At 36.2% G+C, this 27610-nt stretch overlaps 1 protein-coding gene across 1 annotated transcript in view; it reads right to left on the reverse strand.

Annotated features, from left to right (window-relative positions):
• Positions 1-581: 581 nt before the first annotated feature.
• PIWIL2 (piwi like RNA-mediated gene silencing 2) overlaps positions 582-27610 on the reverse strand; it is an 85580-nt gene continuing 58551 nt past the window's right edge. Inside the window, 7 exon segments of the mRNA XM_044660817.1 lie at positions 582-738; positions 1452-1559; positions 2172-2425; positions 6569-6674; positions 16836-16924; positions 17880-17996; positions 18508-18609. Coding sequence (XP_044516752.1) covers positions 582-738; positions 1452-1559; positions 2172-2425; positions 6569-6674; positions 16836-16924; positions 17880-17996; positions 18508-18609 — 933 coding nt within the window.

Below are 27610 nucleotides of genomic sequence, written 5' to 3' on the forward strand. Positions count from 1 at the left end.
ATCCATAAAAATTTATTAAAAAAAATAGACTTTTATGTCAGAATTATTATGAGAAATGTTTGCTGAATTGAGCCCAATGCCACAAAAAGGCTAAGCACCAGGCTAGCAAGGGCAATACCTGTTGTAAAGAAACAGCTCTTAATCCTTCCTCAATTGTCCAAATATCTCCTTAAGGAACTTGCAATGACCACATCTCTTATTGTACCAGAAAGGAAAATGGGGTTTGGAGAACAGAGCTGCTATAGATTCTTGCAGTTCTATCTAATTTGGAGGCTCTTAAAACGGTTTCTTTTTTTTTAAACTTTTCCCAAACCTCCCAAAGTGGCAATGTTCTATCTCCTTCCCACATGGGGAATGGTAATTTTCAAGTCAAAAGGGGCTGAAAGGATTCCAGTTTTCTTGGTGGTGGCAGGTTGAAAAAAAAGTTTAAAAAAATATACCAGGTTGAGGAAGGGGAAAAAGCAACTCAAAAATTCCACCTTTTGTCTCTGTTGATCCTGGAAATGTCATGGCTGAGGTTTCTATACAAATCCAGAAAACTGATTTTTCTCTTTCCCCAGTGTGCTTGCCAACTCATTGGGTTATAGGAAGAAGAGCTTCTCACACAACTGGATGGCTGGTTCATGATGTAAGACTTGTCCAGAAAGGAAAGCTAGCTTGTGAGCATACTTGCAGGGTGCTGGGACTCTGATGGTGCCAGGCCAATTCCAGTACATATGGCAAAGCTTGAAAGTTAACCTGGAGGCCAAGAACAGAACAATGTGCTCAAAATTACCTTGTGCTTAAAAACTTCTGTCCACTTGGGTATGCCATTTATCTCACACCATCACATTCCCTAAGTTATTCCTAGCAAACTGAAGACCTGAAAAGTGCTATAAAGTTCTTAGAAGCCTTCCTATTTATTCTCCTACAGGAAAAATATTTCTGGTATTACCATTAACTTAATTAAATGCTTTGGAGAAATAAATTTACCTGTAGACTGGCCCTCCTGTTCACCAAAACAAGGAAACTATCAAAACATGTAAATTCTTCCAGTCAATAAAAACTAATGATTTTTTAAAAAAAGATTACAATTAAGCTGAGAAAATTAACTATTTCTGTAGTATCCAAATTTAAATGATCTTTTTATTAGTCAAAGGTGTCAAGGAACTCAGGTAGCAATTGTTACTGTGGTTAGATTTATCTTAATTAGTTGGATTCAGACTTACCTCTAAAATTACAGTTCTCAGATTTTGGGGTTTCAGGATCCTTTTACACTCTTAAATATGATCAATAACTCCCAATGAACTAATGTTTATATGGGTTATATTTGCCAATATTTACAGTTTTAGAAATTAAAATATTTTAGTATTATCATGAGAATAGTTTTGATCTCATGGGCCTTATGAAAGGGTCTCAGATCCTCAAGCCCACATTTTGAGAACCACTGCCCACAGTAAGAAGGGGCTCACCTCTGCATATGGTCAGGGCTCAGGTTTGCAGTGTTCAGAACACACACATAATGTGTAGGAATGCCACAGCCCTGCCGAACATGATGGGCAAGTAGGTAGAAATCCACCCTGGGAAGAAAAATGATCAAAGACTATATCAAAATCTCAAGAATTGGAACAGTTATTCAGTGCCTAAACAGGACTAATCTCATCACAACATCTAAGAAGCTTGAAGACTTCTAAAAAAGAATAATTCACTAAATCATAATCCCATTCCATTTTTGGGTAGTTCAGTTTTTTTTTACCTTATCTTATTAAACCATTTTTGGAGATGGAAGGGATTTTAGAGATCTAGTTTAATCACTCCATTTTATAGATGAGAAAAAAAGAGGATCCTAATCTAGTGCTATTTCATGGAAGGCTGACAGACATTTGCATCATCTCCATCTCCAATACAGAGGGAGGTCTATGCTTGATTTTTAGAACTTCTTTATTTCCACCAGTTTATCCTCAAACACGAAAGGTAGGAGGAAGAAAAAAAGTATTTTACACACACACACACACACACACACACACACACACACACACACACACGCGCGCGCGCGCGCACATGCACACACATAGTCTCCACGGAAACCCTTTCATCTTGAATCAAGAAAAAAAATTATCCAAATTATGTGTTCTTCAAAATCTGATCCCCCATACTTCCCTCAGAGGTGATCTGAAAAGCAGCCTACTCACCACTCTCTGCTTGTGATGGTGTGGTCCACTACAGTGCCTGGGGAAGGAGTCACAAAATTCTCTGTAGCAGCTGAGTATAGGTTAGTGCTAATTTTTTTCTGGACCACAAATACCACCATCTTGGGCTGATAATTTTCAAAAGCTTCAAAGCACTTCTGTAACTGGGGGATCTCGTAGCTGGTGACTGTCTTCAGCTGGCCATCTGATACTCCATCTCTGTACACCACAATTTTCTCTGGCAGGCAGTGGTTCACCTAAAGTGAAATACAAAATAAAAATAATCTTTATTAGTTCTAAGACGAGGGAACTCACCAGATTCAACACTCACTGGGAAGAAAGACAAACTTGCATTTTGGGGGCACATGACATCACATATATTTGACAGGCAGGTTCACACATGGACGGTTTTACTGAAAAAAGTTCTTGTTCATTTTTAGACTTCTACATGCTAAGGAGAGGTCAAGAATATCAAAGGAGCCATCAAACAGTGCACAAAAAATAAGCAGACAGTCTCAAACAGATCATGGGATAACGGATCTAGAATTGGTAAGTTCCTGATTCAGCTGTGTAGGAAAAGATGGAAGTCTGGTCAGGAAAATGATGGTCCCAACCCACCTGTCTTTCAACTTGGAATTTACTAAACCTTAATAATAATAATACTAATATTAGCTAACATTTATATAGTGTCTACTATGTGCTAGGAACTTTGCTAAGCACTTTAGAAATACTATCTCATTTGAGCCTTACAACAACCTTGGGAGGTAGGTACTGTTATTATCCCCATTTTACAGATGAAGAAACCAAAGCAAAGGTTAAGGGACTTGCCCAGGGTCACACAGCTAGTAAATTCCTAATCTATATATAGAACAAAACAACACTCTATTTTGGCTTAGGTAAACCAAGAAAACTACAACTAGTAAAGAATGGTTTATGATGGCTTGGATTCACTAACACCTGTCTCTCTCATAATATTATGTGGCAAATATATACCCAAAGATACTCAAAAGATGATTAAATAAAGCTAAAATAAAAGATTTTTGCACTAAACAGTCTCCCTGAAATAATACTGGATGTTTAATTTTTAAAAATTATAACTACACAACTTAACTTAGCATAACTTAGGGGCAAAGTCACATGAACTAACTGTCTGACAGTTTGTTGAGTATTTTGAGATTCTTATTTTAATAGTTTCATAAAATATGTAAAGTTCTTTTCCTATATGAGTTAGTTTGCTAGGTTTCTGATGTGTGTATGTGTTAGTGATTTAGCTCATAATTCATTAGAAAAAATGCTTATGGTTCTTGTTTTGTGCGACTGAATTTAAAGTTTACTATTTCTATATCATTTGAAGCATTTGGCCCAAATAGTTCAAATTTGACATCTTCTTTGGGTTGCAAAATGTACTGCACATAGTTTACCTAAATTAGATAAAATAAGTGTAAGTGTGAAATCAAAATAACCCTGCAATGAATCTTTTTGCAAGGTTCATATTCCATACTTTTATGTATGTTTATAATTATCTTTTCCCTGAGAAACTTAACAAGTTTCATTTACAGTAAGATAATTCACTTGCACATGTTGAGACAAGGGTACAATAGTAAGGACATTGGTTTTGCAATCAGAAGACTTAGAGTTCAAATGCCAACTCTGTCACTTACTACCCATGTAATCTTGAGCAAATAACCAAACTTGTTCGGGCCTCAGTATTTGTATATATGTAAAATAAGAGATTTAGTCTAGATGACCTAGAGGTCCCTTCTGGTTTTGAGCCTATTATCTTCTTGTTTTATTCTCTTTACCGCTAGAGATAGAGAAACAGAGGCACAAAGCCACATGACTTTTCTTTAGAAAAAGTAAGAAATAGGATATTGAATTATCTACATGTGCCTTTTGTTAAGATACTATCCCTCCTTTTGTTAGCAACCTTTATTAGATACTATGTGCAATTTCTACCTTGAAGGAACTTTAGTTACAAAGGAAATAGAGGACATGATGCCTAAATTTGAAAAAAAAACCTAATATACTTCTGAATGCTGCTTTATTTAAATATAAACTCTAAGGTAATGAGATACCGATTCTACAAACCACAATGAAAAAGTCTTTGCTGCCTATGATGATCATATTTTGTAAACTAGAAAACTAAGTCACATAGTCTATGTGATAAAGAATGTTTCCTTCTTTTCTTAAAACAGGGAATGTCCTGGGATGAAGAGTCATGTTTTCTTCACTGCTCCAGTCAGATCAATAACTCATTCTTTATACTTCAATAGATATTCAGCATTTAAGATTACAAAAGTATGATCAACTATAAGATCTTGAGTCTTAAAACTTATGTATCATTAGAAGTTTTAATTTTATTTGGAAGTCATTTACTGATTGTGAGGCACAGTTTGGCAAGTAGGAAGAACCCTAGATTTGAAATGAGAGGCTCTGGGTTAAAATTCTAACTCTGTTCTTATGACCTGGGTGAGGATATATGTCACAGCCTTTCTGGGCCTGTTTCCTTCAACTGTAAAATGAGGCTGCTGGACTGGATTATTTTAAAAGTCTCTTCTAGTTTTAAACCCTATGATAAAAATAGACATACTTTAATACTTCAAGGATCAGCATGGGTTCTCCCTCTCACACAGATCATAACCCCTCTTTGCCTTAGCAGATGATCTTCATGAGTGGAATAGAACAAAAAAAATTCAAACTTCAGAAGATGCCTCTTTCCTCTGCTCCCTCTCAGATAACAGGTCTATAAGCTATCCCAGGCTCAAACTCAAAGGCTTTCCTGTTTGGTCAGATCTGAAAGTAATTTTATTCTGAGGTAATGGAGTCTAACTTTAGTAGAAGCATCAAAATATTTTTTAAAAAAATGATCCTTTCTGCTCTGTACACCACAGAATGAAAGTAAAAAGGTTGGAAGCAGGTGGATTTGGCAAAGGAATACAAATGGAATGAATCGTTTAGTTTGGAAAATATTTTTGTACTCCAGGTTTATTCTAGTTCAACAATTTTCAAAATACATTTTAAATTTCTATATGACATGATGGTAAAATAAATTTTTTCTCCCCCAAGTTTTGGTTTTGTTCCTTAATTCCATATTGAAAAACCACTGCTGCTAAACTACTGTTTGCTTTGCTTTGGGGCTTAGCTAAATAGCAGGTTCATGCTGATGTCTGTACTCAGCTGCAGTCCAAGGCAGCAATTAAGAAGGGACTAAGATCTGGAATAGGCCTATGACTCTGGGAATGACGAGAAAAGTAAACCCAAGAAACAAAGAGGCAGATTTGGGTCTGGAGTTACACTGAGGCCACATGATGCATCAGAAAAGAGCATGGATTCTAGTTTTCTTTCTGCCTATGTATGACATGAAAAAAATCATATATCAACTTGGGTCTCAATTTGTCTGTAAAATGAGATCCTTTTTAGTTCTAAAATGGTGACTCTTCATAGGTGTCTTTTCATAGGAAGAAAGTACATTATTTATAGATCATTAACCTGCTATTAGAATGATATTAACATTTTGTTTGCAAGGAATTACCATAGAAAACTTTGTAACATGAAAGAAACATTTCCAGAGACCAGATTTAGTCTTTTTTAAAAAACCCTTACCTTCTGTCTTAGAATCAATAAAAAGTATCAGTTCCAAAAGCAGAAGAGCAATAAGGGATAGGCAATTGGGGTTGAATGACTTGTCCAAGGTCACACAGCTAGCAAGGATCTAAGGCCAGATTTGAAGTCAAAACCTCCCATCTCCAGACCTGGTTCTCTATCTATGGAACCAGCTAGCTACCTTAGATTTAGTCTTAAACAAAAATTCTGATAGCTTACTTTTCACAAGGGCTAAATCCTTCCTTAAGAAACCCAACTCGGGTAGATCAGAGTTTACTTTGGACACCTCTATAACAGGCTGGGTACATTCCCTGGCCATTACCCTAGCCTGGTATCAGCTTAATGGCAGTTACGTGCCGATTCCCATGGCTCAGTAGAGTTTGTATATTCAGGGCTAGGGGAGAGGAAGGGTGCTGGTGAATTTAATTTGTCTTATGAAAAGATGAGAGGATCCAGCTGGCAATGGCCTAGTCATAAAGGAATCAGGCAAAGTCACGTGCCACACTAATTATTGAAATTAAGTCTCTGATAACAGCAGTGGTATGGGGGCATAAGGTCAAAAACATGGAAAACAGCACTGCTGAACGGAAACCTTAGATGCCTTGGTTTGATATCTACCAGTACAAGTTGAAGCCTTTTTGTTCAACTGTTGAACTTAGGACTGTTGGGCTTTGAACATGCTTAAGAAGTCCAATAAATATGATTTGGGGTTCTTTCTACTAAAGCATATTTCCTGTTAATTTATGGAGGTCACGTAGGAAAAGATCCTGAAATTATCAAAGTCTGGCTTTCCTCACCTCATAGTACTTCTTTAAGGAACCCACTAGGCACAACTTTAGGCTGTCCACAATCTCTTGATGAGGCATCTGGAACACTACTCTGGAATACCATTTGGTGAGGGAGCTGGTAAAGAAAAGAGTGAGAAAAGAAAACACATCAAAACAAGAATTTTGAACCTCAGATACTAAAGGGCAAGGTTTGTTAATCAATCAACAAATATTTGTTGAGCATTTATCATGTACAAGGCACTATAAGGGAAACAAAAAAAAAAAAAACCTATTCCCAAAGATTTTAACATCTAATTTTAAATACTGGCTTTAATTCATCCAGTATTTACTAATTTCCTATTATGTGTAGTTCTAGGCATTTACATTATACTGTTCTCTAATACTGTTAGGATCAAATATAAACTTCTCTGCCATTTAAAGCCCATCAGAGCCTGGGCTTTCCTCATCTTTTCAGCCCATTGTACTTCATAGTACACCCAAATTGGTCTTTATACTGTTCCATACATACTACCTAGGTGCATTTCATGCTTCTGGGTTCATTTCACTGGGGTTCTCTGCCTAGAACATGCTGTGCCCTTGTTTTTTCCTTTTAGAATTAAGCTTCGTTCAAAATTCAATTTAAGCTTCTTCTACACAAAGCCTTTCCCAATTCCCTCTGCTGCCTACTAGCACCTTCTTAAAAACTGTATTTATCTTGTGTGTGCATGCACACGTGCATGTGTACATGTGTATGTATGTGATCTTTCCCCATAGAAGCTAAGTTATTTGAAAACTATTTCATTTGAACCCCAGTGCTTACTTAGTATAATGCCTGACACATAGTAGATGCTTAAATACCTGTTGACCCAAGTGAATCAGACATAGTCCTTGCCTTCAAGGATCTTACTTTATAACATGAAAAGTAAGATATGTCTACATATAATTGTATAACAATACAAATGAGAAATCTATACAAAGAGCTATGAGAAATTCCAGGAGAGAGCTCTTTTAGCTGGAAGGGGTGGAATAGGAGAAATCAGAAAAGATTTCTTAGAAGAATAAGACCTTTCTTGAATTATGGCTCCAAGGAAGAAAATCATTTCAACAAGGTGGGGATGGGAGGGAAGGGTGGAATTTAGAGGAAGAATCCGTTCTGGGTATAGGGCAAAGCAGGAGCAGAGGCTTGAACATAAGAGAGGATAAGAAAGAATAAGGGATGTTTATTTAGACTGGGTAGAAAGGGAAGCAGTATGTAATGAGACTAGAAAGGTTGGCTAAAGCCACTGAGGGCCAAGGTCAGAGCACTTCTGGAGGGAAGGTCTGGGCTGGTCTTACTTCTGCTTTCTCGGGAATTGACTATTGTGTTATTCCAAGATCTCAGGGACAGCTCAGGCTGGGGACCTGCAAGCTCCCAAAATGAGATCTAGGGAAAGCCTGATTTCTGTTACCCTGGTCTGAGCTCTGCAAGTTCCTGACTTAATTTGGGTCTGAGCAACAGCCTGTATAGGCTTGCCTCCTTTGGAGTTTCAGTGGATACTGTTCACTGCCTTATCAGCCAAGTGGTAAGCACTGCTGATTCAGAATGAAAGAACATTAGGTTTCCTCTTGGTTTGGATTCCTGCCCTCAATATTCCTCTATAAGCTTCAGACAGATTTAGAAGTTGGAGCTAATGCCCTGTTCTGCTTAAAGGGTCAGTGCCATTCCCATCTGCCTGTGAACTAGCTCCTTATGCAAAGTCCACAGTCCACAATTACTATCTAGGAATGCCACCCTTGTGTGCAGGACTCTCTAGTCTGCCTTGGATTTGTGACCAAGAACTGAGGAATAAGTAATAGCCTCCATCCATTTTGAGTCCCCAGGCATTGGAATGGTCTGGTATGGTATATTCCTAGCCAGACTCCATCTCTAGGATCCACAGACCCCCTCTATCTATCTTCCTATGCTGATGTAGGCTGAAAAAAAAATGATTCGCTGTGAATTTTTCTTTAGTTTCCCCTTTAGAATTTGGCTTCTGTATTTTTGTTGGGGAGAGCTTGCTATATTTGCTCTTCTTCTTAACTCAATTCAGCTATCTTAACTCTGACTTATGGAGGGTCTTGAATACCAGGCAATTACATCTAATTTGTGTTTGGTGTAGTGTGTGATTGTTTATACATACACGTACATATATGTGTATATATATATTAGCACTGTGGTAACATGATCAGATCAGTATGTGCAGAATGGGAGGGGAAGAGAAGAGGGTGACTAAAAGCAGGGAAACTATTTAGGAAGCTATTGTAATAGTCCAAATGAAAGGGAATGAGGTCTTAAACAAATGTTAATATACACCATACATTGAATATAGAGCTTAGTACACAGTAGGTGCTTAATAAAGGCTTACTGAGTGGTTTCTAAAATGGTTAAGAAGTAAGAGATGCTATAGAGAAAGAAGACCTGGTCCTGGTTACTGACCATACCTATGGTAACAGAGTGGAATAGAGGCAGCAACCCAGCTGAACTCACCCAACATTCCTTTCTAAACAACTATAACACTTCAAATTTAAGTATGGAGCTACAGAGCCAAAAGATAAGGGTGAGACATTTTCTTGCCCAAGACAACTTAGCAGGTCAGCAGGTGAAGTCTGTGACACCAGAGTGAGGACCAGTCCAGAGTACACCCAGCAGTGGCAGCACCAGCAGTGGGACTTGGAGGTGGCTGACAGCAGCAACAGCAGAATCCAGGAGCTGACACTTGGTGCAAGTCCAGGCTCTGGCAATTGCATTGCCCATTCTCAATTCTTGATCACAAATCCATAGCAGAGAGGAGTACTTGTGGCCAGTTACAAGGAACCGGGGGCCTCTGTTGCAGTTCCAGAACAGGGAGAAGCACTAGCACTTGTGGTGGCAGGAGAGTAAAGGACCTGTTTACAGTTTAAAGGCAGAGAAGCCCATACCTCCCCCTGGATCATACCATCTGGGAAGCACCAAAACTTGTACCCCAAAAACAAGCTCTAGAAACAGCATTGCAAAAAAGTTTAACACTTGGAATAGTGTCTCCCCAGGAAGGCAATGCCCAACTTTAACATAAAGTTCAAGTGCAAGAAACAGGCTAGAAAAATGAACAAAGAACAAAAAAAGAACCTGACCATAAAAGACTACTATATTGGCTGGGAAGATCAAGGGACACAAACTTGGAAGAAAATAACACTGAAAACAACTACAAGTAAAGTCTCAAAAGAAAAATGTAAACTGGATAGAAGCCTAACAAGAATTCTTAGAAGAAATAAGAGTGGTAGAGGAAAAGGTAGGAAAAGAAATGAGAACAATACAAGATAACTATGAAAAGAGAATTAATAGCTTGGTAAAAGAGGCACAAAAATATTAAGAAAATAATATCATAAAAAAGAATTAACCAAATGGTAAGAGAGGCATATAAAAATTCACCAAAGAAAAGGACTTCTTGAAAAAGCAAAACAAGAATGAGAAAAGGGAAGAAAATATGAAATTTTTTGCTGGGAAGGATATCAAGGAGAGATCATGTAAGATTTACTGAACTACTTGCAAGCCAATTTTTTAAAAAGGACATAATTTTTCAAGAAATTATAATGGAAAACTACCTCAATGTCTTAGAGTTAGAGGTAAAATAGAAATTGAAAGATTCCACTGAACACCTCCTAAAAGAGATCCCAAAATAAGAATACCAAGGAATAACCTAGCCAAATTTCAGAGCTCCCAGATCAAGAGCTGCACCTATACTATAAGGGAAACAGGAATAAAAGACATCTTTAAGGATTTTATCATGTTAGTATCTAGCATAATAGGCTTCTAATATTCAAAGTGATGCTGGAAAAAAGACTAAAAGCAACCGATATGGATCCATCAAGCATTTGGCAGAAATTATAAGGAGAACAATTTCAGCTTAATTCAAGAATTTTGTTTAGAATGGAACAAAAATGGATAAGCTGCCTCATTAGGTAGTAAATTTCCTTCTTTGCTAAATATTTATGACCAAAAGCTTGATAACTACTCAGGAATGTTATGCAGTGGGTAGGATTTTGAATGAAATAAGTTAGATAACCTTTAAGGACTCTTTTAATTTCAAGATTTTATTAGAGCAATACCTCCATGACCTTCTAATTACTGTTTCAAGGCCTCTGTCTTTGACTACTTAAAGAATATTTCCATTTGAGTGTACTACTTTTATCTCAAACTCAACTTAATTCATCTTTAGAAAATTGGCTTCCCTGCTGGATCCCTTATCAGTCAGTTAGCAAAAGTACTCTTTGAACGGAACAAAAACAGTTAACAAGGAAAACCAAAAGAACAGCTAAATCTATAAAGTGTCTTAAGGTTTACAAAATGCTTTATATTCATTATCTCAATCCCTTAGCAATCCACAATGTGTTCAAGTCCCATTGACCAGATGAACTATACTCTAGAATTTTGAAAGAACTAGCAGATATCATTGCTCAGTTGATGACAATGATCTCTGAAAGACTTAAGAAAAAAGAAGTGCCCTGGGATAGAAGAATGGCATTTCACATCTACTTTAAAAAAAGGGAAAAGGGTATAGATAGATATAGATAGATAAATATTCTGTATACTAAAGGTTAATGAAATTAAATTCCTTGTAAAATTCTAGAATAATTGTTATTTTGCTTGCATAACTACTCGCATTTCTTTTATTTTATTGATCGCTTTTGTTTTTCTATCACCTTCATTCCCAAATTTATTCATCCCCTAAGAGAGATTCCTTGTAATAAAGAATAAAAAGAAAAAAGTTAAATAAAAGTAACTAAAAGATCACTGACTCTAGTAATATGTACAATACAAGACACTTGGAGAGAAAAATTGTGGGTGTCTAAAAAAAGAAGCAGTGAGATTAAATACCTATTACATGCTAGTGACTATGCTAGCCACTAGGGACATAAAGATGAAAACTGGGGGCAACTGGGTGGCTCAGTGGATTGAGAGTCGGGCCTTTAGACGGGAAGTCCTAGGTTCAAATCTGGTCTCAAACACTTCCTAGATGTGTTTCCTTCCTGGCCAACCAAGTCACTTAACTCAATGCCTACCCTTACCACTCTTCTGCCTTGGAACCAATACATGGTATTGATTCTAAGAAGGAAGATAAGAGTTTAAAAACAAAAAAGATGAAAATTGGAGGCAGGATATGTGGTTCAGTGGATAGAGAGCCAGGCCTGGAGATAGGAGATTTTGGTTTCAAATCTGACCTCAGATACTTTCTAGTTGTGCTAGCCTAGGCAAGTCACTTAACCCCAATTGCCTAGTCCTTATCTTTCTTCTGCCTTGGAACCAATACTTAATATTAATTCTAAGATGGAAGATAAGGGTTTAAAAAAAAGATGAAAATTTAAAAGTCTCTTATCAAGGAGCTACCTTATATTCTATTGAAGAGGTAAGGAACATAAATGTACATCCAGAATGAAAACAAGGTAATTTAGGAAGGGAGAGCACTAGCAGTCAGGAAGATCAGGAAAGGCTTCATTTAAAAATGGTACTTGAACTGAGTCTTGAAGGAAGTAAGGTATTTCAAAAGGCAGAGGTGAGAAGAGAGTGAATTCTAGGCCTAGGTACGGAAATAGAAGATGGAGAGCCATGTGTGAGCAATAGCAAGGAAGTCCACCTGATTAGATCACAGAGTATGAGAGCAGAATGAGGTAGGGTGGAGCCAGGTGAGAGGTCATAAGGGCCAGAATTAGGATGGTGGCTGTCTGAGAAGGGAAAAGGAAAAAGAAAAAAAAAAGTGAAAAGGGGATGTAGTTGAGAGATATCATGGAGGAAGAAACAGCAAGATTTAGAAAATGATTGGCTATTTGGGGCAAGGACAGGGAGGCGGGCAGGGATAATACCAAGGCTGAGCACCTAGAAGACTATCAAGAGTTAATGCCACAACTAAAATCAAGGAAATTGGTAGAGAAATGGATTTGAGGAGAAAGATAATAAGTTGTGTTTTGGACATGTTGATGAGATGTCTACAGAAAACAATCTTGAATGTCAAATAGGCAGTTGGTAAAGCAAGATTATAGTACAGATGTGAGATTGAGACTGGCTCTATAGATGTGTTATCACTATTATATTAATGATTTGTTGCAGTCACCAAGTTTTAGAATATATAGAGAAAAGAGGGCCTAGATAGAACCTTGGTGTACAAATATAATTAAGAGGCAGGAGATGAATAATGAACCAACAAAGAAGACTGAGAAAAAACAGTAAGATAGATAGGAGAACTAGGAGAAAGCAAAGACATGAAAAACCAAAGAGAATATCCAGGAGGAAAGAGTAATCAACAATGTCAAATGCTACAGATATATCAAAAAGAATGAGGCAGACAGAGAAGAGGTGATGAAAGAAGATTCTCCCTTTTATTTTATACATATATATGCATATATATATATAGAGAGAGAATATTTAGAATATACAACATAATAGAATACAAAATACAGAATATTTTCTAAACTTTCTCCTCCATTCAAACCTCTCACATTACCCCTTTCCCCATACTCTCAGCTAACAACCACATACCATACTTAGAAAATAGCATAAGTTCGCCCTTCATCCCTCTTCTTCATCTCGAAATCCCCTACTCTTTTTCTTTTTTTTGTCTCTCAAGATATTTGAGAGGGGTGATAGTACAGTTAAGTTGGATTTGTAACTAACTAAACAGATTCAAAAAGCAGTCATTAATGGATCACTATCAACTTGGAGGGAAGTCTCTGGTTCAGTGGACCCCAGGGAGATATATGTCTGGCCATATTTTTATTAGTGATTTAAATGAAGGAAGACAGAAAAGACACCATTTTCAAATTTGTATTTGACATGGAGCTGGGTGGAAGAGTTTATCACATTGGATGAAAAGACTTCAACAGGACGGGATGGTCTACATAATAAGTCTGTATGTATAGATCATGTGAAAGCTTGCAAAATGCTTTACATGTTAGCTCATTTGATCCTCACAACAATTTTGGTGACATAGGCGCACTATCATCATCCCCATTTTACAATTTAGAAAAAGGTAGAGAGAAGTTAAATGATTTGCCAACTACAGAGCCATGGCTCAGTGTCTCAGGCAAGAGTCCAAATTCAGCACTCTGTCCACTGCACTGCTTAGTAGTCATCTATAGATTGAATCTAATAAAATGGAAATGTCTACATTTGGGTTAAAATATATACCTTTCTCTAGTACAACAGAGAGAAGGCTTGGCTAAATGGCAGATGAAACAGGTCTCGGGGCTTCAGTGCACTGAAAGAACAGTATACTTCAATAGTGTGAAAGCAACTGCTTTCCTAGGTTGCATTAAGAAAAGCTTGGTTTCTGGGATTAAGAGTTAATTGCAGGTATGACATAAATCATCAGCATTTCTATATATTTCCAACACAACTCAGCAGCAAGATTTAGAAAGAGAAACTCCATTTAAAATCATCCTGGACAATATAAAATATTTAGGAATTTATTTGCCAAGACAAACAGGAATTATAAGAACACAACTACCAAACACTTTCCATACAATTAAAACTAGATTTAAATAATTGGAAAACATTATTATAGACAAGCTAACATAATAAAAATGACAATCCTACCCAAATTAATTTACTTATTCAGTGCCATACCTATTAAACTACCAAGAAACTTTTTTTATTGAATTAGAAAAAAAATAATAATAAAGTTCATTTGGAAAAACAAAAGAGCAAGAATATCAAGGGAACTAATGGAAAAAAAAATGTGGATGGGAGTCTGGTAGTACCAGATCTTAAACTGTAGTATAAAGTAGTGGTCATCAAAACAATATGATACATAGGGTGCAGCTGGGTGGCTCAAAGCCATTCCCCAATTGATAAATGGGCAAGGGACATAAATAGGCAATTTTCAGATAAAGAAATCAAAACCATCAACGAACACATGAAAAAAAGTGTTCTAAATCTCTTATAATTAGAGAAATACAAATCAAAACAACTCTGAGGTACTACCTCACACCTAGCAGACTAGCTAACATGACAGCAAAGGAAAGTGGTGAATGTTGGAGGGGATGTGGCAAAACTGGGACATTAATGCATTGCTGGTGGAGTTGTGAATTGATCCAACCATTCTGGATGGCAATTTGGAACTATGCCTAAAGGGCTTTAAAAGACTATCTGCCTTTTGATCCAGGCATAGCACTGCTTGTTTTATACCCCAAAGAGATAATAAGGAAAAACACTTGTACAAAAATATTTATAACTGTATTCTTTGTGGTGGCAAAAAAATTGGAAAATGAGAGAATGTCCTTTAATTGGAAAATGGCTGAACAAATTGTGGTATTTGTTGGTGATGGAATACTATTGTGCTCAAAGGAATAATGAACTGGAGGAATTCCATGTGAACTGGAAAGACCTCCAGGAATTGATGCAGAGCGAAAGGAACAGATCCAGAACACTGTACACAGAGACTGTTACACTAGTGGTACAATCAAATATAACAGACTTCTGTACTAGCTGCAATGCAAGGATCCAGAGCAAGGCTGAGGGACTTATGAGAAAGAAAACTAGCAACATTCAGAGGAAGAACTGTGGGAGTAAAAACAACTGCTTAAACACATGGGCTGAGAGGGATATTATTGGGAATGTAGCCACTAAAAGATAACTCTAGTACAACTATCAATAATATGGAATTAGGTCTTAATCAATGATACATATAAAACCCAGTGGAATTGTGCATCAGCTAAGGGGAGGTTAGGGAGGTTTAGGGGAGAGGGAAAAAAATGAAATATGTAACTATGGGAAAATATTCAAAATAAAAATAAAAAAGAATTAAAAAAAGAATTGGAAGGGCTTTCATACAAAAGATGAATAAGACTTGTTCTGCATGGCTCAAGAAGGCAGAACTGGGAATAATAAGTGGGAAAATACATAAATGAGATTTAGGTTTAATGTAAAAAAAATTCCTATTAACTAGAGATGTCCCAAAGTAGAATGCAATAAGTAGGTGATGGATTAATTCCTGTTCCTCAATTACTTCCACGGACATTATTAGCTATTTGGCATTTACTTCCAATATAAAGAAAAAGATCATTTAGGACAATGGCCATTGCTAATGATAACAGAGACACTCACTTGGATGACCACTTACTTATTGGAGGTATTTGTAGAGAATTTTATCAGCTAGGTATGGGCTGTATACTAAATGGTCATTGAGGTCCCTAACTCAAGGATACTGTGATTCTTTTGAATCATCTAAGCTCAGAACTTGAGTCATCTTCATATTCTTCAGGTTCATAATAAATATTTGTTGAAATTATAATTTTTTTCCTTAATTCCTTATATTGAGACTACTATTAAGTTCCATGGATTCTTCCTTTCAGATTTCTTTTGAATCTGTTTCTTCTCTATTTCCATTGGCAATACCCTACCCCAGGCTCACATTACTTCTCTAGGAAATTTTTACAGTAGCCTCTAGATGTTAGAAAAGATGGATTTTTTTAGAGTCATCTGACTAATCCCTCCCTAGTCTAATCTAATCTCTCTGGTTATATACCACAGTTGGGCTTCCCTAAATATTGCTTTCAGAATATAACTCCTCCACTTAAAAGCCTAACATTGCTTCCTACTGCTTACCACCTCAACTTTAAACTTCACTGACTGGCTTTCAAGGACTTGCAAAATCTGCCTCTGCCCTACCTACATAATTTTCATCTCTCTGCCCACAAAATAAACTATCCACTACAATCATTAACATCTAATGGTGCCATAGGTTTAGAGCTAAAAGGGACTTTTGGGGTCATCTAGTCCCATACCCTCATTTTATATATAGGAAACCTGAAGTCCAGAGAGTGAATGATTTGCCCAAGGCCACAGAGCTAATAGAGTCAGATTCAAATCCAAGTTCTCAGACTTCACTCCCAAATTCTTTTTTACCAAATCATGCTGCAACTCCACTGTTTCTAGAATGTATCTTGCTGATTTCCACATCTTCACCTTTGCCTCAGACTATACCCCTACCCTATCCCTTCCACTTCCATCTGAAAGCATGCACTTATTCTTCAAAGCCCATTTCATATACTAGTTCATCTATGAAGCCCTTACTGAATATTATCATAATCCAGAGAGAACTCACCCTTTTCTGAGTTACTGAGTTACTTATCCGTTAATTATATAATGTCTTACATGCTCTAATTATTTTTTCATATGGTTAGTCTTATGTGCCCAAATAGTAAGAGTACCAAGCACATCATTGTATCCATATAACATATTATAGTTGCTGACCAATATAGGAGTCAAATAAAGTGAAAAGAAGAACTAACTCTAAGAAGCACTTACAGACTGATGCTTGCAACAAAGCCAACCACAGAGCGCATCCCCCTGCTGGGGTCATGGTAAACATCCATCCCAATCACCATCAGTTGTTTCTGGGAGAGAAAAAACACATCCTATCACTATTCTCTTCATTTATTATCTGATTCTCAATACATACCACCTTGCATCTGTATGAAGTTAATTATTAAGGGGACTTGGATCCTGTGCACCCTACTGGTGGCACACATGCATCATAGATTGTGTGGGCATCCCAAGCATCAGCATGGTGGAGCCAGCGCAATATGGCCCCAGAGGAAGGACCATGTTCAGTTTAAAAGAAGTGTGGAAAAGGGGGTCTTTTTGCTTTCACCTTTGAACGAATGGTCTCTGGGGTTTTGCTCTCTCTTGGTTTCCTTATTTGATGTGGCCATCTCTGGCAAACTGAGCATGAACCAGCTAAATGGAGAATTAGATCTATCCCTAAAGTTAGAAAGGCTGAGATCTCTCTCTCTCCCTCTACCTATTCCTTTCTTTTTACTAATAAATGCTTATAAATCTGGTAATAAGCCTCCAGATAAATTGTTTGTTACAACAACTTTTACACACACTCTCTCTCTCTCTCTCAAGAGTTATTTTTATTTTTTTATTTTTTTATTTTTTTTTAAACCCTTAACTTCTGTGTATTGACTTATAGGTGGAAGAGTGTTAAGGGTAGGCAATGGGGGTCAAGTGACTTGCCCATGGTCACACAGCTGGGAAGTGTCTGAGGCTGGATTTGAACCTAGGACCTCCCGTCTCTAGGCCTGGCTCTCAATCCACTGAGCTACCCAGCTGCCCCTCAAGAGTTATTTTTAAAGAATGGGGTAGACTGTAAAATACCTACCTGGTACAAAGAAATAGATCATTTAGGACAATGGCCAATGCTAATGACAGGCACTGGAAGTAAGAAAGGTAATAAGATACTTGAAGATTATAAAAACAGTTATTTTGGACCCTTAGTGAAAATAAAATGAAAGGGTACAAGTATCTCAGTTCTACTGAGGACATGGATATCTAAATTCCACTCACCAATGGAATGTCTACTCCCCAAAGTTCTCCACCTAATTTGCAATTTATCTGTAATAAAATTTTCTGGGCCACACTCCATAGCTTGGTGGGCTGGGCAACAGTACGGGCATTGATGACCTAAGAACAAAAGAAAACAAAAACATCATCATTTTATATTAATCTGCTCAAAAATCATTACAAAATAATGTTATTACTTTTATTTGAGAAATTAGTTAGTAAATGCCACTATTTCATCAACAACTTCAAGTGTGGGTTTTCAAGGGAACCAAACTTTCAACAGGATCTTATGCAAGGTGAGAAAATACTTTCTAGCAAAGCTCATGGAGAAAAACTTCTCTTCTTTTTCAAAGCAAAGTCCATATTCTCAGAATCAACCCAGTAAAACCAATCAGAGGTTTACCTTCTCAAGAGGCAAAACTACTAACTAAAATTGGGCAGTAAGTTGAGCATTCACAAAGGGGTGAATGCTGGTCATCTGGACCTCTCTAATTAGGGGAATAATAACTGGAGTTAGCACATAATCCAAGGTTTGATAATACTCTACAAAAGGCTTTTCTCCATCTCCTCAAAATCCTAAAAAGACCTTGGGGCTGAGCTTCTTGATTCTCCCACCCTAGCCCCAGCTCACTTGTGAGGGAACTGGAGACTGCACACAGCACAGTTTCTTGATGGCTCCGTAGAGATCGTCTCTTGTGCCTGTGATGATACAAACCACCATCTGAACCTTCCCCTTTGGAAGACAAAACACAATGTCAGAATTCTGAAATGAAAGACCAGAATTTTCTTGTAACCTTTATTTGGAGCACTCACTGCTCTGCAAAACAAAAGTCCTCTTAACAGTGAGAAATAAATTGAATAGCTCAGGTTCTGAGTTCCTTAAATATGGATTAATATTGGGCCATATCAGAGATTCTCCCAGATGGGAAGATGAAAGCTTTTTTTTTTTGCTTATTTTGGGGTTTTGTTTTGTTTTGCCTCCACTGGCAGGTGTCTCTGAAATCCAGATTGGCCAACAAACATTTTGAAGTCCCTACTTGGAAGATCATTGTAGTAGTGTGGGTGAGTGACATAGAGAGAGATCCTAGAGGCACTGAGATCTCAGCAACCCTTGCCAAAAATTAAAATGAGAACTCTAGCAGATGTAGCTTTGTTTTTCAGAATTTCCAAAGATAAATTTTCTGGAGCTAGTGATGCTGAAAGCAGATTGATAAGGGCATACTGGCCTGAGAATTTATCAACCAAAACTTGAAATGTCTGAATGGAAGCAGGTTACTTTGGATTTTTATAGATCGAACTAAAGAGTAATGAAATATCTTCTACTTTTCTCAATTGAGGGCTAGGAATCTAGAACAATGTCAAAAAATGACAGACAAGTAGAGTCTGGTGTGTTTTTATATGCCTACAAGCCAAGAACGATTTTTATAATTTAAAATAAAACAAAACTTTATATAAAAATGTAAAAAGCAGAGAAAATTTAAGGGACTCAATAAGGATGAATTGTTTATATTCCTACAAGGAATAATGATATTTGAAGTTTTTTATATTTTAACTTATTTTAAAAAGTTTTATTTTAATAACAAATTTCCACATAAATTTTCCAAAGTCATATGATCCATATTGTCTCCCTCCCTTCTTCCCTTCCCCCACCCAGACATGACAAGCAATTCGATGCAGGTTATACGGGTATTATCACACAAAATATACTTCTATATTATTCAATTTTGTAAGCAAATAATCTTATAGAACCAAAACTCTAAAACATATACCCAAATAGACAAGTGATAAATCATAAGTTTTCATCTGCATTTCTACTCTAATAGTTCTTTCTCTGGAGGTAGAAATCATTCTTTTTCAAAAGTCTTCAGAATTGTCCTGGATCACTGTATTGCTGTTAGTAGCAAAGTCTCTCACATTTGATTGTTCCATAGTGTTGCAGTTATTGTGTATCTCCTGATTCTGCTTATTTCACTCTGCATCAGCTCACATAGGTCTTTCCAGATTATTTCTGAAATCATCCAGTTCATCATCCCTTATAGCATAATAGTATGGAATGATAATATTTGTAACTTAAAATTTTTATCATTGTCACAGTAGTCAAAAGTATACATAAATAGGCAATATAAGAGTAAGCTATTTAGGGTGACATACAAAAAAAATTCAAGGGGTGAAAAAGAGGACTGCACTGAGAGAAAAGGGAAGAGAGAGGCAAAATAGGGTAAATTATATTACCTATAGAGGCACAGGGGGAAAAAAAGACTGTTACAGTGGAGGGGAGGATGAGTGTGGTTATGGGCAATACTCAAACCTTACTTTAATCAAAATTGGCTTGTAAAGGGAACAAGAGCCAAACTCACTGGGGTATAGAATCCTACCTTACACTATAGAGAAGTAGAAAGGAAATAAGAGAGGTGATCATGGAGAGGAGAGTAATATAAGGGAGGGGAAATAGGAGGGGGTGAATAAAAATCCTATAGAGAAGTAGGAGAGGAATAAGAAGAATGGCGGTGGGAAGGGGAGTAATATAAAGGAGGGGTGATTAAAAGCATAACACTTGTGTGGAAGGACAGAGTGAAAGAAGAAAGTGAAGGATTAAAAGGGGGAAAAACGATGGAGGGAAATATACAGAGAGTAATCATAACTGTCAAATGGGAAAAACTCATCCATAAAAGAAGAAAAAATAAAAATAAATAAAAACATAAAAAAAGAAGCAGGTAGCAGAGTGGATTAAAAACTAGAATTCTATAAAATGCTATTTACAAGAAAAATATTTGAAGCAGGTAAACACACACAGTATAAAGGTAAAGTGATGGAGTAGAATCAATAGGCTTCAACTGAGATAAAAAAAAAGCAGGAATAGCAATCATAATCTCAGACAAAGCTAAAGCAAAAACAGACCAGATTAAAAGAGATAAGTAAGCTAACTGCATTTTGATAAAAGGTAGTATAGACAATGAAGTAATATCAGTGCTTCCCTTATATAAACTAAATAGTAAAACCTCCAAATTTTTAAAGGAGAAATTAAAGGAGCTTAAGGAGGAAATAGACAATAAAACTATACTAGTGGGGAACCTCAACCTTCCCCTATAAAAACTAGATAAAGCTAACAAAAAAATAAACAAGAGAGAAGTAAAGGAAGTGAATGAAATTTTATAAAAGTTAGATTTAATAGGTCCCTGGAAAAAAATGAATGGGAATAAAAAAGAATATACCTTCTCAGCAGCAAATGGGATAGAGACAAAAACTGACTATTTACTAGAGCATTCAAACTTCATAACCAAATGGAGAAAAGCAGAAATAATAAATGCAATCTTTTCAGGGTATAATGCAAAAATATTGCAATCAATGAGGGTTAGTGGAAAGACAAATTAAAACAATTGGAAACTAAATAATCTCAATTCTTTAAAATGGGTGAGTCAATGAACAAATCATAGAAGCAATCGCTGATTTCGTTAGAGAATGACAATGAAGAGACAAGATATCAAAATTTATGGGATACAACCAAAGCAAACTTAAGGGAAAATTTATATCCCTGAATGCTTATATCAATAAAATAGATTAAAAGAAGATTGAAGAATTGCACATACAATTAAAAAAAGTCAATAGATCTCTTACTTTGAATTTTATTAATTTCTCCTTTGATTTTTAGGATTCAAAGAGAACTACTGAACTAAAAAAAAGACTAGTAGTTTTGTGAAAAAAAAAAAAAAACAAAATAGAGCATAGGTTAATTTGATTTAAAAAAGGAAAGAAGAGAATCAAGTAATAACATCAAAAATGAAAAGGGAAAATTCACCTCCAAAGAAGAGGAAATTAAAGCAATCATTAGGAGCAAAAATTTTGCCCAATTATATGACAATAAATCTGACAACCTAGGTGAAATGGATGAATATTTACAAAAACATAAATTGTCTAGATTTTAAAAAGGGGCAACAGAATACTTAAATATCCCATCTCAGAAAAAGAATTTGAACAAGCTATCAATAAACTCCCTAAGAAAAAATCCCTAGGGCCAGATGGATTCACAAGTGAATTCTACCAAATATTCATTCATTTTTTAAAATTTATTTTTAACCCTTACCTTCCATCTTGAAGTCAATACACAGAAGTTAAGGGTTTAAAAGAAAAAAAAAAAAAGACCTAATTCCATATTATTGATAGTTGGACTAGAGCTATCATTTAGTGTCTACATCCCCAATAATATCCCTCTCAGCCCATGTGTTCAAGCAGTTGTTTTTACTCCCACAGTTCTTCCTCTGAATGTTGCTAGTTTTCTTTCTCATAAGTCCCTCAGCCTTGCTCTGGATCCTTGCATTGCAGCTAGTACAGAAGTCTGTTATGTTTGATTGTACCACTAGTGTAACAGTCTCTGTGTACAATGTTCTCCTGGATCTGTTCCTTTCGCTCTGCATCAATTCCTGGAGGTCAGTCCAGTTCATATGGAATTCCTCCAGTTCATTATTCCTTTGAGCACAATAGTATTCCATCACCAACAAATACCACAATTTGTTCAGCCATTCTCCAATTAAAGGACATTCTCTCATTTTCCAATTTTTTTGCCACCACAAAGAATACAGTTATAAATATTTTTGTACAAGTGTTTTTCCTTATTATCTCTTTGGAGTATAAAACAAGCAATGTTATGCCTAGATCAAAAGGCAGATAGTCTTTTAAAGCCCTTTGGGCATAGTTCCAAATTGCCATCCAGAATGGTTGGATCAATTCACAACTCCACCAGCAATGCATTAATGTCCCAATTTTGCCACATCCTCTCCAACACTCACCACTTTCCTTTGCTGTCATGTTAGCTAATCTGCTAGGTGTGAGGTAGTACCTCAGAGTTGTTTTGATTTGTATTTCTCTAATTATAAGAGATTTAGAACACTTTTTTTCATGTGTTTATTGATGGTTTTGATTTCTTTATCTGAAAATTGCCTATTTATGTCCCTTGCCCATTTATCAATTGGGGAATGGCTCGGTTTTCTGTACAATTGATTTAGCTCCTTATATATCTGAGTAATTAGACCTTTGTCTGAGTTTTTTGTTATAAAGATTTTTCCCCAATTTGTTGCTTCCCTTCTAATTTTGGTAGCATTAGTTTTGTTTGTACAAAACCTTTTTAGTTTAATGTAATAAAAAATATTTATTTTACATTTTGTAATTTTTTCTAACTCTTGCTTGGTTTTAAAATCTTTCCTTTCCCAGAGATCTGACAAGTATAGTATTCTGTGCTCATCTGAATTTTTCTTGGTATGGGATGTGAGATGTTGATCTAGACCCAATCTCTCCCATACTGTTTTCCAATTTTCCCAGCAGTTTTTGTCAAATAGTGGGTTTTTGTCCCAGAAGCTAGGTTCTTTGGGTTATCACCACTATTTAATATTGTATTAGAAATGTTAACTTTAGCATTAAGAGAAGAGGAAGAAATTGAAGGGAGTTAAGGTAGGCAATGAGGAAACTAAACTATTACTCTGTGGATGATAAAATGGTATACTTAGAAAATCAACTAAAAAACTAATTGAAATAATTGGTAACTTTAGCAAAGTTGCAGGTGTTGTGAGGAAGAGGATACAATAATCATCATATATATACATGCAAAACATAAATCATCAGCATTTCTATATATTTCCAACAAACTTCAGCAGCAGGAATTATTTAGAAAGAGAAACTCCATCTAAAATCACTCTAGACCAATGATGGGCAAACTACGGCCCTCAGGCCAGATGTGGCACCCTGAAATATTCTATCCAGCCACCTGAAATTATTCATAATATGACAAATACAATGAGTAGGATATAATACAATGAACTTCAAAAGAATTGCCTTAGAAACAGACTGACAGATGAGCATATTCCTTTCCTTTGGCCTCTTCTTTAAAAAGTTTGCCCATCACTGCTCTAGACAATATAAAGTATTTAGGAATTTATCTACCAAGACAAACATAGTAATTACATGAACACAACTACAAAACACTTTCCACACAATTAAAACTAGATCTAAATAATTGGAAAACCGTTAATTGCTCATGGATAAGACAAGCTAAGATAATAAAATTGGCAATCCTACCTAAATTAACTTAATTATTCAGTACCATACTAATCAAACTACCAAAAAACTATTTTACATAACTAGGAAAAATGATAACAAAATTCACCTGGAAGAACAAAAGATCAAGAATATCAAAGGAATTCATGAAAAAAAAGTGAAGATGGTGGACCTAGCAGTGCCAGATTTTAAACTGTACTATAAAGCAATAGTCATTAAAACAATCAGGCACTGACTAAGAAACAGAATGGTGTATCAATGGAATAGATTAGGGGTAAATGTCCTTGGCAATCTAGTATCTAATAAACCCAAAGATCTCAGCTTTTGGGATAAGAACTCACTATGTGACAAAAACTGCTGGGAAAATTGGAAAACAGTAGGGCAAAAATTACATAAGGATCAATATCTCACACTCTAATCCAAGATCTGATAAAAATGATATATGATTTGGATATAAAGGGTGATATAAGTAAATTAGGGGAACACAGAATAGCTCACTTGTCAGATCTATAGAGAAGGAAGATATGCCCAAACAAGAGACAGAGCATATTACCACATATAAAATGAATAATTTTGACTATTTTAAATTTAAAAGTTTTTGTAGAAACAAAACCAATGTAACCAAGATTAGAAGGGAAACATCAAACTGTTATAATAAATTTCTCTAATAAAAATCTCATTTCTCATTTCTAAGAATACAAGTCATATCCTAACTGACAAATGGTCAAAGGCGATGAATAAGCAGTTTTCAGATGAAGAAATCAAAGCTATCAATAACATAAAAAAAATGTTCTAAATCTCTCTTGATTAGAGAAATGCAAATTAAATTTACTCTGAGGTACCACCCCATATCTATCAGATTTGGTCAATATGATAGTAAAGTGACAAAAGTTGGAGAGGATATGGCAAAACTGGGACACTAATGCAGTGCTGGTGGAGTTGTTAACTGATCCAATCATTCTGGAGGGCAATTTGGAACTATGCCCAAAGGGGTATAAAAGAATGCCTGCCCTTTGATCCAGTAATACCACTTCTAGGTCTGTATCCCAAAGAGATGGAAAAAAGGGGGTTAAGGACTTACTTGTACAAAAATATTTATAGCTATAACTACTCTTTTTGTGGTGACAAAGAATGGGAAATTGAAGGGATGTCCACTAATTGGAGAATGGCTGGACAAATTGCAGTATATGATGGTGATAGAATACTATTGTGCTACAAGAAATGATAAGCAGGATGATTTCAGATAAAGCTGGAAAGACCTATAACTGATACAGAGTAAAATAAGCAGAAACAGTAGTACATACAGTAACAGCAATACAGTGGAATGATCAACTGTGATAGGCTTAGCTACTCTCAGCAATACAATGATCCAGGACAATTCTGAGGAATTTATGACAAAGAATACTATCCACCTCCAGAGAAAGAACTTTTGGGAATTGGAATGTGGATCAAAGCATATGATTTTTCACTTAAGTTTATTTGGATTTTTGTTTTGGGGTTTTGTTTTTATGTGGTTATTATTATCTGACAAAAACGAATAATATGGAAATGTTTTGCATGATGATACATGTATAACCCAGATCAAATTGCTTGCCAGCTCCATAAGTGGGAGGGTGGAGTAGAAGGCAGGGAGGAAGACAATTTGGAACATATAACTTTGGAAAATTTATGTGGAAGTTTTTTATCACATGTAATTGGTCAAATAAAATATATTTATAAATTTTTTAAATGTAAAAACCATTCTAGAACATGCAAGTTATAATGGTGCTAGTAAAGAAATTTGGTATTGTTATAAGTAAGAGAGGTTGTAGCATGTGGGTTTGGTCTGCAGGGGAGAGTTGCAGGAAGATAAAGATTCTAGTATGTAAAAGTTGGGGTCAGACAGTTAACTAAGGTTTTTAGCTGTCTCTCTGGAGGTTTCTGGAGAGGTTGGCTGCTTTTCCTTAGTGGTTAATTATACCCTGATTCCCCATCCTAACTGCTGCCTTGCTGGTGCTTTGCTGTTGTAGGCTGTGTTCCTTTGTGTTCCTTACCATATGACCATCTGATTGTAAGATAAGGTCTGGTTCCTTTTGGATAGAGAACCTCTCCCTGGGCCCTGCCAAATTGCCATAGACCACTACCTGTAATACCACCTAAGGGAGGTTGGTTTAGTGCAGATTTAGCTAAAGTAGGGACTGGGATCTTTAGGTCAGGAGGTGAGAATTAGTGTAGGCTAAACATTTTGAAGACTTCTCATGAGAGAACAAAATTAGATCTGGGGGTTTTAGTTAATGACATTAGTATTAGGGTCATCCAAATTCCATCTAACTTTTCCCTTTTAATTAAATTACTTTTTATTTAATGTTTGAGTGGTCTGTATGTGTTATCTCAGATAAGGCCCAGCCTGCACTGGGTTCTGTTAGCCTTCCCAAACCTATCCATCTGATCCCATCCCCTATGCCATCCTCTTATGTATGGCCTATTATGAACAATCATGATTGTAAGGGCCTCATTGCAGAAAGAGTGGTTTGGAGGAGAGCTGGGAAAATTGTTAATAGAGATTCTCAAGAATACTTATCTCAAATAGGTACATGTGTCTCAGCTCTACTGGCTTCAAAAGCCACCTCTAAAATCCATAAGTGTCTCCTTCCAAATTCCAGATTTCAAAAGAAACTCCACAAGTACCCTCATTCTTAATTTTGTTAAGAAAAGGAATAGTTTTTCTAGCAAACCCCTACACCTTAAGGCTTAACACTGCTGAGCAAGTTATTTGTATCTAAAAAAAATAAAGATTCTTTAACAAATAGCTACTACTAACAGAGGTGAAGGGAAGAAAGTTATTTCTCAGGGAATAAATGTCCCCATGCTATGTCAAAATACTTTCCTAATTATGCAAAGAGAAAATAAAGATGGAAAATCTGTTTATCCTAAGGGATGGCAAAAAGACCAACAGGACCAATGTGAAATTAAGTTAAATAAATTAGCTTATGCTGGGTAAAATTGTTCTCAACCTGGCTTGGGTATTACTGAAAAACTGAAAAATCAAAATGATATCATATTTGAGAGACCAGGAGTACTACACCTACTAGTACTACTATGCCCATTCTGATACTGCCAAGAATACCCCAACAATATTCTTCGAGCTTAGCACAAAGCTCTTCACATAGTAGGCACTTGAATATTTGTTGTATTGGAATAAACATATTCCCTTTATAATCTTCTATTTCACTAAGAAGACGGAAGTGACCTGATCTGAACTCCCTCAGCTCACTGTTCCTCAAACCATTTTAGCATCTCCAGTCCACTCTCCCTCTACCATGACAGAAGAGATAATAGTCCTATCTTGTACTAAAGCTCATCATTCTGTGTCTCTGATTCCATTCCCTCCAGGGCCCAATTCTAGCAACATACTCTTCTCACACATTTTCAGTCTTCCCCTCTTCACTAGCTCATCTACCTACCATGATTCTTAGGTTTTCCTAATCCTAAAAAAGCCTTTCCTTCACCCTCCTATCCCATGCATTTACCATTTGTTTCCTTCTTCCTCTTTGCTGCTAAACTTCTTGAAAAAAATTGTTATACTTTATACATCCTTCCTCTTTCCTCAACTGTCTGTAATCAAGCTTCCATTTCCACAACTCAGATGAATAGAAAGTTGTAAAGCTAAGAGGCCAGAACTTGAACTTGAGTCTCCTGACTCCAGTGCT

The sequence above is a fragment of the Gracilinanus agilis genome, chromosome 2 (genome assembly GCF_016433145.1).
Source record: "Gracilinanus agilis isolate LMUSP501 chromosome 2, AgileGrace, whole genome shotgun sequence".
Classification (NCBI taxonomy): domain Eukaryota; kingdom Metazoa; phylum Chordata; class Mammalia; order Didelphimorphia; family Didelphidae; genus Gracilinanus; species Gracilinanus agilis.